This window comes from Artemia sp. Qi Xiang Cuo, chromosome 14, assembly GCF_049724085.1.
Source record: "Artemia sp. Qi Xiang Cuo chromosome 14, ASM4972408v1, whole genome shotgun sequence".
Lineage (NCBI taxonomy): Eukaryota > Metazoa > Arthropoda > Branchiopoda > Anostraca > Artemiidae > Artemia > Artemia sp. Qi Xiang Cuo.
In genome coordinates, this window is record NC_142807.1 from 43970622 (window position 1) to 43987748 (window position 17127).

At 36.5% G+C, this 17127-nt stretch overlaps 1 protein-coding gene and 1 pseudogene across 1 annotated transcript; both read left to right on the plus strand.

Annotated features, from left to right (window-relative positions):
* The first annotated feature begins 10832 nt into the window (after window positions 1–10832).
* LOC148944501 (uncharacterized) lies at window positions 10833–11893 on the plus strand (annotated as a pseudogene).
* Window positions 11894–12617: 724 nt separating this feature from the next.
* Window positions 12618–12980, plus strand: LOC148944502 (uncharacterized). The gene has a single exon (XM_089099946.1). It carries the CDS (start codon window positions 12618–12620, stop codon window positions 12978–12980), a length of 363 nt encoding a protein of 120 aa, XP_088956072.1.
* The last annotated feature ends 4147 nt before the right edge of the window (window positions 12981–17127 follow it).

Consider the following 17127-nt stretch of genomic DNA (forward strand, 5'->3'; position numbering starts at 1 on the left):
GGTAAAAACCTAATCCACCTGTTTCAGACTACAGTATTACAGTTTTGAGCTGAAAGTAGTGTCCGTGTTTGACTGAAATCTTGATAAATTCCCACTTAATAGGTCTCTAACTCTTAAAGGAATACGATTCATCTCACTTTGATAAAAACCTGAATCTCTCACGACTCATCTCACTTTGATAAAAACCTAATTCACCTATTTCAGACTCTAGTATTCCACTTGTGAGCTGATAGTATTGTATGTGTTTGACTAAATCTTGATAAATTCCTACTTCATATGTCTCTAACTCTAAAAAGAATCCGATTCATCTTTCTCAGACTTTGGTAAAAACCCAATTCCTCTATTTCCGTTTCTAGTGTACCAGTTGTGAGCTGATAGAACTGTCTGTGTATGACTGGATATTGATAAGTTCCTACTTCATGTCTCTAACTCTGAAAAGAATTTGATTCATCTTTCTCGGAATTTGGTAAAAACCTAATTCACCAATTTCAGACTCTAATTCACCAATTTGTGACAGTAGTGTCTCTGTATGACTGGATATTGATGGATATTGGTAAAAACCTAATTCGCCAATTTCAGACTCTGTTATACCAGTTTTTAGCGGATAATAGTGTGTGTGTAGGACTTAATCCTTTTAAATTCCCACTTCATATCGTCCCCTGAGAGCGGTTTTGTCGTAACTAAGGTTTTCAAAATTCCGAGAAAAACGACTTTGAAAATTTCCCCTTTGCTGGAACTTACACGGTACAACCGATTTTCTTCGCAAATACATCAAAAAAAAGAGAAAAATAACAAGGAAGGTCTCCCGAATATGAGATGGAAAAGGTAAAGTTTTCATTGTCGAAACTTGAAATGAAATACAGATACGACAATCCGCCCTTAACGAAATGGGAGTAAACTTAGATACGATAAAATGGTGTGGGCTGCCTAATCTTTTCACCATGAAGATACGACAAACGAGTTCTGATGCAGCAATACTATTTGAAAAAGTATAAAAATTACAAAAAACGTCAGAAACGTCTATTTTTTGTTGAGTTTCTTTGCCGGCAGCCGTTTTGCTTCAGTGGAATTCTCCTCTGGACAGGGATCTCGCGTAGACGGAGAGGCTTCCAAACGTTCAGCATCCTCCCTGGCCTTGTAGTACTGTTCAATCTTGGTTTCAAAATACTCCTTGTCTTGGTTGGGGATGAACTTCAAGAGATACTTTACATCTTTGATTTTCGCCTCAGGTAGATCAATCTTTTTGCCATAAAGTTTGGGCAAAACAAGACGTTCAACAACACGGACAGCCGAAGTGTTGGGACACTTTTTAACCGAAGTACATTCTTGTGATATAGTAGCCATATGCAAGTCTCCAGAGAAGGAGGCTTTGAACCAAATTCTCTTAGCGTTATCCTGACGGAACTCAAGTCGTTTTACCTTTGAATACGGTACCAACGAGTACTTGTACAGCTTTGCTGGCTTTTGAAAGTCAAAGAACTTTGACTGGGTCATTTGCAGGACATTAAAAGGCTGTATCCTTCTTACTTTCAGTAACTTCCTCACCAGATCTAGTGGGGAAAACAAATCAAGATGCTTTAGCCCCCGCTCAATAGTGCTATGTACAGCATCAACCTCCTGTATACTCGAATGACCTGGTTCACAATACTTCATAACCACTTGTTCTAAGCGCGGAAATTTTCTTAGAACATCTTGGATGGCGAAGCTTATAATTGAGTTTCGGTTCTGGGACACGCAGGAGTCCGACCAAGTAATTAACTGGCAGATATCAGGGTAAGTATCAAGGACTTTTTCCAGTATGGCCACTAGTCCACTAGCTATTTCGTTTGCTCCACGCCCAGCCTCAAACTCGGACCAAATGCAACAGTATACCTCATTGATTTTCTCTCCAGTCCTTCTCTGGAATGAAAGAATTGCCGTGAGGTTGAATGTAGTTATCTTCCTTTTATAGAAAAATGAAGAAACATTACCCCGGGGCAGCGGAAAAACATTCTCCAGATCAAAACAAAGTAGGGGAATAGATAGGTTTGACCTGTCCACGTCACGTTCAATCTTGGTCTCAATTTTACTTTTCACATGAGCCTCATACTTGTCTTTTACTTCCTGATCCATTTCAATTCGGTTTTCTTCACTTACACGTTTTTCCTTGCATACATCACATCGATCTGTTTTCGGAATATGAAATGACAAATTAAACTGCGTGTTGAAGATCTCACGATACTTAAACTCACTAACATCATTTCTTGCTAGTTCTCTGCAGTATTCCTGATACAGTTCATACATTTTGCGAATGTTTAGATTTGCCTCCAAGAATTTTCTGGTAGACTTGGCTCGAGTATAATGCGATTCAACGCACGGGAAAGATTCAATATGCTTTTTCACTAGTTCAATGTCCTCGTTACTAGTTTTGTTTCGAGGTACCTGTACTGCCTTTGGATTTGGCACTCCTGTTGTAGGAACATTTGAATGTGCGTAGTAAACTCTTCTCTCTGAAATATCAAGAGTAGCCAAATAAAATGTCTTTCAAATCCGGACTGTTTTCGTGTTAACGACAAAATAATATCACAGTTTGCAACTCCTGCGCGTCTCCGCTTTCTTCTTGATTTTAGTCTCGGTTGGAACGGTTTTAGTTGTTTTTAAGTAAAACATTTTCTTCATCTCCTTGCTTAGTTTCCAGAAATCATCAAAAATCTTTTGTCTCTCTTCAGAGGCAATAGCCTGACTGCAATTATAATGACAATCCTTATTACAAACAACATCCTTCACTTTCTTCTCTTTCCCATGAGTTTTCTGGTTGTTAGGATTCATATATACAGTACCAGAGTTTACTGCTGCCTTGATCTTTGTCTTAACCCAGTTCTTCCTATCTGAAATTCGTTTTCTGGTCTTTTTACGTGAATTAGGATGATCCACTGTATTGCTTTGACTATTTAGATCTGGCTCGGTTGTTTCTTGTACAGGTTCAGCATTATTGGGAATCTTGAGATGCTCCTGATTTTCTTCTGCCAATGAACCTGTTATGGCACTTGAACTAGAACCACAGCCAACACTGACATTAACCTCTGAAAAGAGACCATAATCCACATTTTCTTGAAGAGCCTCAGCTACTTCCTGATCAGATTCTCGGAAATTTAGTTCTGAAAGGCTGCTTGCATCTAGTTCAGGTCGATAGAGAGGATCACTGCCTTTTTCTGAATCAGAAGATAGATCTTCCTCGCTAGAAAAAACAAACAAAAAACTAAAAAACAAACAAACAAAACAAAAGCTTAACAAACAAAAGCTTAGGCTATACAAGCCCAATGGACATTGTGGCTTGATTCAATGCTTCCAATTACTTGATTTTACTTCAAGTCAGGAAATGGAAAATGGGGCTAGGTCAGGAAAATGAAATTTTCAGTAGACTAAAGATAGGCTTTGTAAGGATAGACTAGTCTAGGCCTAGTAATAGCAAAACATATTTTTAGCTCTAATATTTATTAAAGGGGAGAAATCAGATAAAGAAAAAAAGGAAATATACCATTAGATTTTCTATTTCCTTGTCTATTCCCCCACAAAGCCAGATACACCTTTAGGCTTAACAAAACAGTTTGATTTTTCTTTAAACTAGCTTTATTTGGTAATACACATCAGCTGCTGATGAAGAACTGGGTATATTATCCAAGCACCCCTGGTGTTTGGATAATCACTAACTTTGGACAAGCAACCGAGCATAATTTGATTCAAATAGAGCCTATATTTCCAAGCAAGCTCTTAGTCTTGCATATGTATAGATTTAGATTACCTTGTTGGGATTAGCTCAATTTGATCTCAGAAACTTTTTTATACTGAAAATTAAGCTTAAAGAAAAGTTAGCAAACCCTAGTAGCCTATTTTTTCTTTACAGCACATGTCTGGGATTGAATCTATTTATGTTTGAGTGGTTTTGTATCCTACAAGGCCTATAGGATCATGTGTTTAAGATTGGGCAGTATTTTCTAGAATTAGCCTAGGCTATGCTTAAACTAAATTGTGTATTTGTCATTAGACTCTACTTTTAACTATCAATGCATTCAAAACATTCAGCAATCCATATGGCTAAAATATTCAGCCTAATCAAATAGCCTAGGCTAGCCTACTTGTTCAAGAAAATTTGATACTTCCTTTGAGTTCTGCAAATTAGCAAATCGCATTATGAGATGGTGCAGTGGTACAATAATGTGCGTAAATAGACAAGACAATTCTGTTATCTAGGAATAGAACCATATTCCTAATTCAATGCTGTTTCCAAATCAAACTATATATGCACCAAAAATCATAACAAATCAGGTAGCCTATTTGATATACTCTTGGGTAAAGGTGCCGTGTAGCTCCCCCGGTACTATAGGGTGCAGAGTCCCTAAGAAGAGAACAGCAATATACAGGAAGAAGTGTGTTGTTTGAATTCTACTTATATTGGAAAGTATCTGTGCAACTTTACAACTCAATTGACTTAATAATATACCTTTATAAATAAGCTTTTTTTATCAGGGGTAGATACACTGCACCTTTACCTACTCTTGGAACAAAATATTAGTCAATTCCACAAAAATGAGGTACCTGGATTCCTGCAAATATTGTGCAGCTTCTGCGGATGTAAACAATGTCCGTTTGGGTTTCATTGTGAAACTTTAACAAACTTTTTCTTCTTCAAAAGTATACGTCGACGGAGTTACGACAAAAATGCCCGTGTAATTTTCCCATATGAGGTACGACAGAACCGCTCTTAACAAAACGGCAAAATGTGAGATACGATAAACGAGAAATCTAAAATTGGGGCACTTCTAGCTGAGCTACAACAAAATGGTCAACGGAATCGGATAGAGCAAACAATTTCACGTTAGATGGCAGTCCTAACTCCACTTCCCGAAAAAGTCGCAGATACGACAAAACCGCTCTCAGGGGACGATATGTTTCTAACTCTAACAAATCTGATTCGTCTCTCTCAGACTTTGGTAAAAACATAATTCATCAATTTCAGACTCCAGTATACCACTTGTAAGCTGATAGTAGTGTCTGTATATGAATGAATCTTGATAAATTCTTAATTTATATGTCTCTAACTCTAAAAAGAATCCAATTCATGTCTCTCAGACTTTGGTAAAAACCCCAATTCACCTATTTCAGACTCTAGTATACCATTTTTGAGGTGATAGTAGCGTCTGTCTATGACTGAATCTTGATAAATTCCCAATTCATATGTCTCTAAGTCTAAAAGGAATCCGATGCATCTCAGCAGACTTGGGTTAAAACCTAATTCTTCTATTTAGGACTCCAGTATACCAATTGTGAGCTGGTAGTAGTGTATGTGCCTGACTGAATCTTGATAAATTCCCACTTTATATGTCTCTAAATCTAAAAAGAATCCAATTGATCTCTCTCAGACGTTGTTAAAAACCTAATTCATCTGTTTCAGACTCTAGTATACCACTTTTGAACTGGTAGTAGCATCGGTGTCTGACTGAATCTTGATAAATTCCCACTTCATATGTCTCTAAATCTAAAAAGAATCCCATCCGTTAGTAATATAGCACTTGCTGATTCTGGACTACCTAGATCCCCCAATCACTATACCCCCTTTTAAATTCAAGTTCACACCATTTAAAATGAAAATTCCCGACATTTTTAAAATTTCCCATCCTGAGCCTTAAGATCAAAATAATAGGTCTTGTGAAATAGCAATTTCTTGCTCTACTGTTGATAAAATGTGATAATTTAACATGATTTAATATTTAGTAGATAGTTCAATATCAATATGTAAATAATTTGTATTATCTTTATTTTTCTTTCGATAACCTTTAAAATCATAGCTTTATCTAATTTTTCGAATTTCTTCTCCAGAAAGGCTATTCTAGAATCAAAACAATTAGGTGCAAACAAATCAACCATTTCACCTTGAATATCAATAATAACAGCGAATTTATTTCCATATTTAGTTTTTACACATTTAATCGCTTTAATATTGTATTCAATTCCTAGATCCACGTCTTCTTTTTAATAGTTCGATTATATCTATTTTCTTCCTTCCACTTAAAAGTTTCTTCATTTATTAGTAAACAATTTTATTAAATAAATTTCTAAATTGAAAATAATTTATATATTAACACAGAGTTACCCGTAGGCTACAACTAATTGTTACCCGTACACCGTACCAAGACTGGTTAGTGCGCTAATACAATTTTGGCTGCCTTTGAATCATAAAAAGATTGCATCGATTCTCCTTACAGGTCAGCATGGCCGAGCTGGTAAAGCGGCTGACTGATCGTCAACTGCTAAACAGCACTTCGACTCTCACTTTACCTCGTGTAGCAGTTGAGATGTCAATATGATCTGGGCCATGATCAAGGAGAAAGAAGAAGAGGGCTTCCCTCCAAACAAAAAACCCTGCGGTGTTTGCCTCAGAAACCAGTCTCATGTGAGATCACCAACATAAAAAATAATATTAAAATTGATAACAGCCTGGGGTAGGGGTTTTGCAAAAGTTAAAAATTGTATTATTGTTTAACTATTTTTTTTATTTAAACTGGCATGACCTGGAACCTGAAGGTTCCGGGTTCAAGCGAAGTAGCCAACAGTTAATTTTAATGATTCTATATATTAAATGAAACACAAAAAGATTAAAAGAATTATTTGAATAAATATTTGGATCATATAAAAAAAGAAATGTCTTTTTTTTCAATATTAGGTATGTTTTGGGTTTTGTCTGTAAAACTAATTCGCAAATTAATCATGAAATAGTTAGCAAATAACACCAATGTTTTAACCATTCTTTTGCTGTACTTAGTTTCTCCGAATTGAATACAGATTGAATCTTCAAGAAACTTGCAAGAAATTGCTGTGTCATTTTTTGTGCAGAGAAGCAAGCTAGATACGCCAACTTTGTCCGAATTGTGAAGAGAAGCTGTATGCCTTAAATATAGTGAAGATAAACACTCGCGAATAGAAAATGAACAGAGATTAATAAAACAAGCTATATTAGCGGGTGGAAAGTAAGAAGGGTTTTATTTATGATTTAAACTTTACAGATTTTACAGACTATTTATAACCATTTAATTTTACTTGTTTTCAATATTTTTCACGAGGAAAAACTGTAATGTTTTCCGTAATTCCTTTTCTCTTTTAATTATTTAATCATTAGTACCTTCATCCGATTTATACGTAATCAGTAATTCTAAATAGAATGAATAAGCAGTTTTATACTCAGCCTTTCTTTCTGCTATTCCTAGATATTTTTCAAGTATTTCAATCAGAACTGTCCTAAGACTTAAAGAAGCAAGGGGTGACATAGCAAAAGCACAAATTCTGATAATATTATATATTACCATATTATTTACTATCAATGACTTCCATGATTGCTATTGTTTCTGAAAATATAACGCAGTGAATGTTGTATTCATTAGCAGGTACTTGATCTAATAAAAGTTTAAGTTTTATATCAGCAGTTGATCCACTTCGACAAATATTCCATTAATGCTTTGAAACATCAAAACAAAATAAAGGATATACTGTTTAAAAATCATTGTAACTTACAATTGTTAACTGTCAGCATTTTTCTGTTTATATCCTAACTGTAAAAATGGTGGTAAGCTTTGGAATAATCTTCATTGGCATCACTGAAATCACATTTTAAATCTTCTGAGGGATATTTATATCCACTTACTCCCACTTCAAGTCTATTAGTTTTCACATGGTCAAATAACATATTGTTTTGCGTATAACTGTCTTTTTTTTTAGATTTCTGTAACACAACAACGATTTTAGTTGTATTATAGCGTTCACTGACTACCATCCATGTTAATTCTTTATCCGTTTTATTGTCACTTTTGGCATTACGTGGCTCCCATCTTAGTTCAAATGAGTCGCCCTTCCCTAGTCCAACTTTGGATTTTTTCTATCTTCTTCGTCAATCCGGATTCTAATTAAGTCGCTTTGGGTAAACTAGGATGATAAATGTATTACATCTACTTTAAAATTTTGAGCTCCACATTTTATAATAAGTTGCAAAAATCTTTTTTTTTTTAATATTACTATTAAAGAATAAATGAAACCCAGAACAAACAAATATTATATAAACAATCATAGCAAAAAAACATACAACAAGTAATAAGATAAATGAATAAATAAATCTTAAAGCGAGTAATGGTGGAAGTAGTGGTAAAAGTAGTCGTAGTAGTAGCCTACAAATATATTTTTTTTTGTCAATTGATCATCTTCCTTATCATTTCCTGAAAGTTCTAAATTAATATACTCAGTTGTTCCTGACTTAAACCCTTTTTACAAACTGTATACAAATAATGTGTTTTGATTTTGTTCAATACTCAACTGAACATTCTCCAAAAGGCTCACCTGAACACCCTTTGTCTTTTTGGAAAGTAAAGGTCAAGCACACATACCTTTCTCAATAACATATACTATTTGTACACAATAAACTAATTGACTAAATTACATCCTATACCCTCAAGTTACTTTTGACTTTAATAAAAGGGCACTATAACTTCCAATTTCCAATCAAATGAGCTCCATCCGAAGTTTATACGACCCCCCATTCCATAAAAACCTCATATGTCCCCAGATGCATAGCTTAAAACTCTAGCCCAAAGGCTTTGGTGGGTTGCACCATTCCTAGAGGCATTTCTATGAGTGTGAAGCACCATCTCAGACCAGACTCTCCCAAGAATAGGCTAGTGGAGATAAAAGGCCCAAAATTAACGCAGCAGTAAGAAAACACTATTATAAAATTTTGTGCTGAATCTATTGTTGAAGCTATACTAAAGCATACCTCGTGGGTGGTCTTGGATGATATGGAAAAATAGAAAAATAGTCTGTTGGAAAAATGGTCAGTTTAGTCCTAATTTTCAAAAAAGCTTTTGGAGACATGGACCTGAGCAAAAACACAATCAGGGCAGAACTAAAACCACAGGTATTGTTAGGTAAGTCATTGCACCTGCAGAAAGGGATGTGCTTACTAGTGAGTTTGACAAAAACTCATTTCTCTTTAGTAGTTGATGAGTCTACAGACAAAGCTTTGCAGAACATCTCGATATGTATATACGTATAAAAATTCTAAAAATAGTGCAAGAGGACTTGAGGCATTCACCAGTTTCTGGCGCCATTCCAGAAGGGTAAAAATGTCTTATTGTTGGTTATCTTGAAAGTCGTTGAATACTTTCGAGAAATTATCACCGGCCTGGCATTAGTCGTGCTCGTGCAAATATTTTAATTTCACTCTTTTCGAGCGAAAATGATTCTTTTGGACCTCAATTTTCATTCGCTCGAAACGTTGATAATTGTCAATCATAGTATATACCATTATCCCTGAGCAGGGTTGCCACCGTCGTGGATTACATGTATTTTGAATCCACCGTCGTGGATTCAAAATACATGAATTTCTCGTGATATCTTGGGTATCGCGGTCCAAAATGGGCTATCTGATAGCTCTATCTGATCGATCTCAAATATCTGATAGCGCGGTCCAAAATGGGCTCACTTGGCTCAAAGATGGCTTTGCCAGCGCACTGAAGAAGTACGGGGAACTCAAAAGATTCAGAATGTGGTTTCTTCCTACCATACATAAGAACAAAAACAAATTTTGCCCCTCCTCCTGCACTTGCTTAGGTAAATGTAATCCATGTTTACATGGATTTTCAGACTACTACAATGGATTTTGAGAGTGACATGGATGGCCATGGATTTACATTCAAAATACATGAATTTTTCGTGATATCTTGGGTATCGCGGTCCAAAATGGGCTATCTGATAGCTCTATCTGATCGATCTCAAATATCTGATAGCGCGGTCCAAAATGGGCTCACTTGGCTCAAAGATGGCTTTGCCAGCGCACTGAAGAAGTACGGGGAACTCAAAAGATTCAGAATGTGGTTTCTTCCTACCATACATAAGAACAAAAACAAATTTTGCCCCTCCTCCTGCACTTGCTTAGGTAAATTGGATATTTTTGTACTTGAGAGCTATACTGGTTCACCATTGTCCTCTGGCCTCTTTGCAGAAGAGACACTGGCAGTATGGAAAGACAGTCCAAGAGATTAAAAAAATCTTTCAGCACACATTTGCCTAAGTAAGTGCGTAAGTAAGTACGTAAGTAAGTAAGTAATTGTGTTTTCCTAAATACTTATGTGATTAAGTTTTTTAACTAAATCTGCTGAATTACTAATGTAGGAGTTTTGTGAATACAGCAAAGGTTTGAAAGCTATGCAAAGCCATTTTCCAATAATGGAAGCGGGGGCCTTAGTACATGCTACTATAGGTCTCGAGGGAATACCTTGTTTATGCAGTTTTGGTAAGCCATAAAATTTTGGACAGAAACTACCACGGGGGTAAAGTTTGTTTTATAATTGTAGGGTGATTTTACCATTCTGATTTAGCTGCTTTAATTCATTTATAATATTATTAGTAAATTGATCAGTAGGATCATGAGTGATCGGTTTATATGTACTTGTGTCCATTGTGGTTTTTTTTTCAGAAAACACAATAGTTAGTAGTTTTGATAATGTTTCCATGTACACGAATATAGATGTGGCTACTTCTGAGCAATTATTAAAAAACAAAATAGAAGAAAATTATCACTTACTCGAAGACTCAGCGACAGGGATTGATTGTAAAGTTTTATTTAATCTTGTTAAAATTTGTAATAAGTTTTTGAATGTATTTTCAGTTTCGTGATTCTTTTTATCAGCAAATAAATGGGTTACCAATGAGAGCAGCTCTATCCGGCCTACTGGTTAATATTTATGTCGAGAACCTTGAAAATTGGGCATCAAATTCTTATTTTTTTAAAACATGTTTATTGGGGTCGTTACATGGATGACGTAATGTCACTTCGGAATTATTGGGAAATTGAACTTCGAGGTTACCTAGATTCTCTTAATACGTATGATAGAAATTTGTAGTTTACCTTAGAAATTGAAATTGAAAATAAACTACCATTTTTAGATGTGCTAATTATCCGTAACACTAATAATTTGGATTTTACTATCCATAGAGAACCAAAAAAAAAAACAGTAGATATCTTCATTTTAATTCAAATCACCCCCCCTAATTTAAAAAAGCAGTTGTGACTTCTCTTATTGACCGTGCCCTGAACATTTGCTCCGATTCATACATAAAAGCAGAAATAAATTTTATCACAGATATTCTTTTTGGCAACGGATACCCCGTTCCTTTTGTCAATAATACGATTAACCGTAGACTAAAAAGACATTTTCGTAAAATCAACGATATTTCACAATGTGAGGCTCCAGAAAAACCCTTTAATATAATCTATCTTCCGAACACCCCAAATATCACAACAAAAACAAAAAATATTTGCACAAAAAATAATCTGCATTTAGTTTTCACTAATAATTTTAAAATCACAAATTTCTTAAACTCCGGTAAAGATAAAATCCCAGTTACTTGCCAAAGAGGGGTTTATCAAATAACCTTCTCTTGTGGCAATTACTATGTTGGCAGAACTCATCAGAATCTAGAAAAACGGATACACCAGCATAAAAAAGACATAGACAAAGCGTTAATTGCTAATAGTTCTAAGAACTCCTTTGATTCTGCTTTAGCTAGCCATGTATTTAATGATCCCAGCCACACAATACTTTTTGAAGAATCTTCTCTCATTAGTAGTGATTTGGGGATAAAACAGGTAGTCCGGGAATCAATCGAACTTACGCTCAAAATAAATAAAAATATTTCCTTAAATAGGGACTTAGGAGAATATTCACTGAATTCTTTATACTCAAATTTAATTAAAAATTATCTAACCAAATATTTTATTAAACCAATTGACAATAGTACTGAACCCGTTACAAAAAGGCCTTTAAGACTAGCTGCTAAAAAAGCAAGATTAGCTTTGAAAACTTGCAGTTAATAATTTTATTTTATTTCGTTCGAATCAATTCATCCTCTCTCATCATTTTATTTATCAGTCCTGGTTGAACTTCGTAGAAGTAAGGATGCCGGGGCTGTTTTAAATCTTTTTAAGAGCATTTTTAGTTTTAAACTTCGTATTTTAATGTAAGTTGTTTATATATATATATATATATATATATATATATATATATATATATATATATATATATATATATATATATATATATATATATATATATATATATATATATATATATATATATATAAGAGTAAGCAGCAGCAACTATGTGATTTGGATTTCGCGGATGACGTGGTTTTGATAGAAGATTCTAAAAAGAGGTTGCAGCAGCTACTTGACACAATTACAGAAATGCAGAAAATGTCGGGCTAAGCCTAAACGTTTACAAATCGAAGAGAATGTCCATCACAAGCTAATCGCTTATTCTGCATAACAAGAATAAAAGTCTAGAACAGGTGAAGGACTTAAAATACATGGGTGTTAGGACCAAATGTGATGCTGAAATAATGACAGAGAATAAGCGCAGAATAAGTCAGTCAATCGGAGTTTCAATAGACTTAAGCCCATTTGGAGAAGCAGCAAATATTCCTTGCGACTGAAGCTACACCTCTTCAGTAGCAGTGTGCTCTCCGTTATCCTCTACGCTAGTGAGTGCTGGAAAATGCATTAGCAGCTCGAAAAGAGAATTTTTGCAATTGAAGATATGTGCCTGAGGAGAATTTTAAACATAAGTTGGCAACGGAGAATCAGTAACTCTGAAATCCTGAGTAAAACGGGACAGCCTGTCATTACTGCTGTTTTGAGGAAAAAGAGGTGGTCATATTTAGGCCATGTACTCCGCATGAAAGAAGGCCGCCTTCCTTGGACAGCGTACGACTGGAAACCAGGCGGCAGAAGAAGACGAGGTCGTCCAAAGAACACTTTGCGGCGAACTTTTGATCGAGATGTGAGGATGGCTGAGACCTCGTTAATACCTGAATGGGAAGATGTCACAGCTGCAGCATTGCCTCGGGACGAGTGGAGAGGCTTCGTCGACGCCCTATGTGCCACCAATGGCGCAGGATGAACTAAGTTGTAAGTAAGTAAGATCTTCACCCATCCTTCTAATGATCTCATAAGCTATATACTAGGTAAAAAACCAACATAGCAATTGATAAAAACTGATTCAAAACCAGATAAGAATGGGACAAATAGAAAATTGATTTACTGACACTTTCTATGTATTATAAAATAAGAATTCCACCATTTATTTTTTTTTTTTTGATAGCATATTGCTATATAAAACATTAAATTGGACTAGGTATAAATTGCCATAAACGAGAACAAAACTATAAAAATAAACAGCTAGTAACTTTAAAATGTCTCTATTTTTGTCCTAGCATATTTTCTTTAAACGAGCTACTATTTTTGGCATTTACCATTCATTTTGCAAGTATAACAATCTTAGATTGAATGACAACGCTTTAACCCTAGGGTTAAAAAAATTTATCTTGAAGGAACTGTGCATTGAGACATTCTTTTAAACAACCTAATCGGTTTTAGTTACGCAAGCGTGGTGCTTGGCAAGCAATCAGGTTTGGCTTAACTTCAAAAAAGATATGCCATGGTTTTCTGTTTTTGGATATATTTGCCATTCATTCGCTCTGGGTTTGGCCACAGCCTGCAATATTCCGGATCTTGAAATCGTTCGGTTTACCCAAGACCTTTACAATTTTGTTGCATTAAGCCCCTAAAGAAAAAGAGATTTTATTGAATTCTATAAATTCGTTGAAGTTACCGGACATTATATTCTCTGTCTGTCTACATACGCTGCTTGGTAATAAAGTAAGTAGCGGAAATGTTGCTGGAACAGTGGGATGCCCAGAAAATTTATTTCCAGAGCATGCCAGCTTACACTATTCTTACTGCAACGAGTATTCATGAGGGGATTGGAATTTATAAACTTCAGCTGCATTACCTCTTTTTGGGGTATATATTACCGATAGCGAATGACCTAAGACTAGAATTCCAAAACAAAAGTTTCAGAGTTCCCCTGATTCTTAAGAAAGTGCGTGAAACTCTTCGGGTAATTAGGCAGATTCTTGTGAAAGAAGAAGTCGTGAACAAAAAGACCTCTTTAAGATTAATGTAGGGTCTCTCGCCTATTTCAAATCATATGAAAGTTCCTACATTGTGCTAAAGTTCAAGGTGATTTGTGATGAAGTGAGTGAAGAGATTGGTTTCAATCGGAAGCTAACCTCTGGAAATAATAAGTGTGCCATGTTTCATCAGAGATTGTGTGTAGAAATCCTCAGAAGAATCGATTCTGGTGACAAGCTTCTTGTTCAGCTGGAGTACTTTGATCCTAAGGTATCAGAGGCAACGCTATAGCGTTGCCTATACTAAAGGCCATACGGCTCCAATGTTTTATTATGTATTATTGTTATTTTTTCCCCAGAGGCGCTTCATATGGAAGGCGTCGTCATAGACACTTCAAAAGGGGCTCATTCAATTGGAAACCGAGAGTTCCAGTGCCCTTTTTAATAGTCAAAAGTGATTGGAGGGCAACTAGCCCCCCCCGCCCATCATCCCCCAAACACATCCAATCAAAATTTTGAGATAGCCATTTTGTTCAGTATAGTTGATTTCCAGATACAAAATATGTTTTTGAGGAGGACACTCCCCCACAACCCTCAGGGCAAGGGTTTTAAGTTATTCCCTGTAGGCATATAAGGTTTTTATAGAAGGCGTTGTTGTAGAAACTTCAAAAAAGGCTCATTCGACTGGAAATTCAAAGGGCTAGTGCTCTTTTTTATAGTCGAAAGTGATTGCAGGGCAACTAGCCCCCCCCCGCCCATCATTTCCCCAAAAACATCCAATTAAAATTTTGAGATTGCCATTTTGTTCAGCGTAGTTGATTTCCAGATAGAATATATGTTTTTGAAGAGGACATGAACTCGCAACCCTCAGGGCAAGGGTTTTAAGTTATGCCCTGGGGGCATATAAGGTTTTTATAGAAGGTGTTGTCGTAGAAAATTCAAAAAAGACTCATTCGATTGGAAAGTCAAAGGGCTAGTGCCCTTTTTAATGCTCGAAAGTGAGTGGAGGGCAACTAGCCCCTCTCCCCACACATCATTCCCCCAAACACATCCAATTAAAATTTTGAGATAGCCACTTTGTTCAGCGTAATTGATTTCTGATAAAAAATATGTTTTTGAGGAGGACACTCCCCCACAACCTTCAGGGCAAGGGTTTTAAGTTATGCCCTGGGGGCATACAAGGTTTTTATAGAAGGCGTTGTTGTAGAAGCTTCAACTAGGGCAACTAGGGCAGCTAACACCCCTCTCACGCCCAGCTTTTCCCCAAACACATCCCATCAAAATTTTGAGATGGCCATTTTATTGAACGTAGTTTTAAGTTCTGGAAATTAGGTCTTTGAAGAACTCCCCCACAGCCCTCAGGGCAAAGGTTGTAAGTTATGGCATGGGGGCATATAAGGTTCTGTATAGACAACGTTGTCGTAGAAACTTCAGAAAGGGCTCATTCGATTGGAAATTTAAATGGCTAGTTCCCTTTTTAATAGCAAAAGTGATTCTAAGGCAACTGACACCCTTTCCACGCCCACAATTTCCCCAAGCATATCCAATCAAAATTTTGATATAGCCATTTTGTTCAACGTAGTTGAAAGTTCTGGAAATTATGTATTTGACAAGGACACTCCCCCCATAGTCTTCAGGGGCAAGGGTTACAAGCTATGCCCTGGGGGTATACATGGTTCTTATGGAAGGAATGCCCGTATAAACTTCAGAGATGGCTCATTTGATTGGAAATTGAAAGTTCTAGTTCACTTTTTAAGCGTCAAAAGATATTGGAGGGTAACCAGCTTCCCCCATAAAAAATTCCAAAAATTCCAGTGTCGAAACAACCCACCAGGGCCCGGGGGCAGGCATTGTAAGTTATGTCCTGGGGTATATATGGTTCTTATGGAAGGGATGGTCGTATTTACTTTAACGAGGGATTATTTGATTGTAAATTGAAAGTTCTAGTTCACTTTTTAAGAGTCAAAGGAGATTGGAGGGCACCTATCCCCCCCTCCATGCCATTTTTTCATCAAACCCATCCAATAAGAACTTTGAGATAGATTTTTTAAAATAGTTCAAAGGCCATATAACAAAAACTCAGGGGCCAACACAGCCCCCCCCAGGGCCCGAGAGCAGGTGCTGTAAGTTATGCTTTGGGGGAATATATGGTTCTTATTGAAGGGATACTCTTAAAAAGTTCAGAGATGGCTCATTTGATTAGAAATCGAAAGTTCTAGTTCACTTTTTGACAGTCAAATGAGATTGGAGGGCAACTAGCCCCCCCCACGCACCTTTTTCCCCAAATACATCCCATAAAATTTTGAGACCCCCATTAAGTTAAAAATTGCTCAAAAGTCAGATAACAAAAGCTCAGGTGTTATCCCAACCCCCCGGGGCCCGGGTGTAGGCGTTGTAAGGTATGCCCTGAGGCAGAGATGGTTTGTATGAAAGGGGTGCTCGAATAAACTTCAGAGAGGGCTCATTTGATTGGATTTTGAAAGTTCGAGCTCACTTTTTAATAGTCAAACGAGATCCAAGGGCAGCTATCCCCCCCCCCCACGCCTTCTTTCTCAAAACCCATCTGATGAAAATTTTGAGATAGACATTTTGTTAAAAATAGTTCAAAGGTCAGATAAGAAAAAATCTGGTGTCAACAGAACCCCCAGGGCACAGGGGAAGGCGTTCTAAGCTATGCCCTAAGTGCATGTATCGTTCATATGAGAGGAATGCTCGTATAAACTTCATAGAGGGCTCATTTGATTGGAAATTGAAAGTTCTAGTTCACTTTTTAAGAGTCAAGAGAGTTAAACTAGCCCCAAGCTCTTTTTTCCCCAAACCCGTCCGCTAAAAATTTTGCGATAGCCAGTGTTTTGGAATTTTTTTTAAAAATTAGATAACAACCCCCCCCCCCCCAGAGCCTGGGGGATAGGCGTTGTAAGTATTGTCCTGGGGGCGTATATGGCTCTTATGAAAGGGATGCTAGTATAAACTTCAGTGGGGGCTCATTTGATTGGAAATTGAAAGTTCTAGTTCAATTTTTAAGAGTCAAAAGATATCCGAGGGCAACTAGCCCCCCCCCCCACACACCCTTTTTTCCCCAAGCCCATCCGATGAAATTTTTATAACACCAATTTCATTGAAAATAGTTTAAAG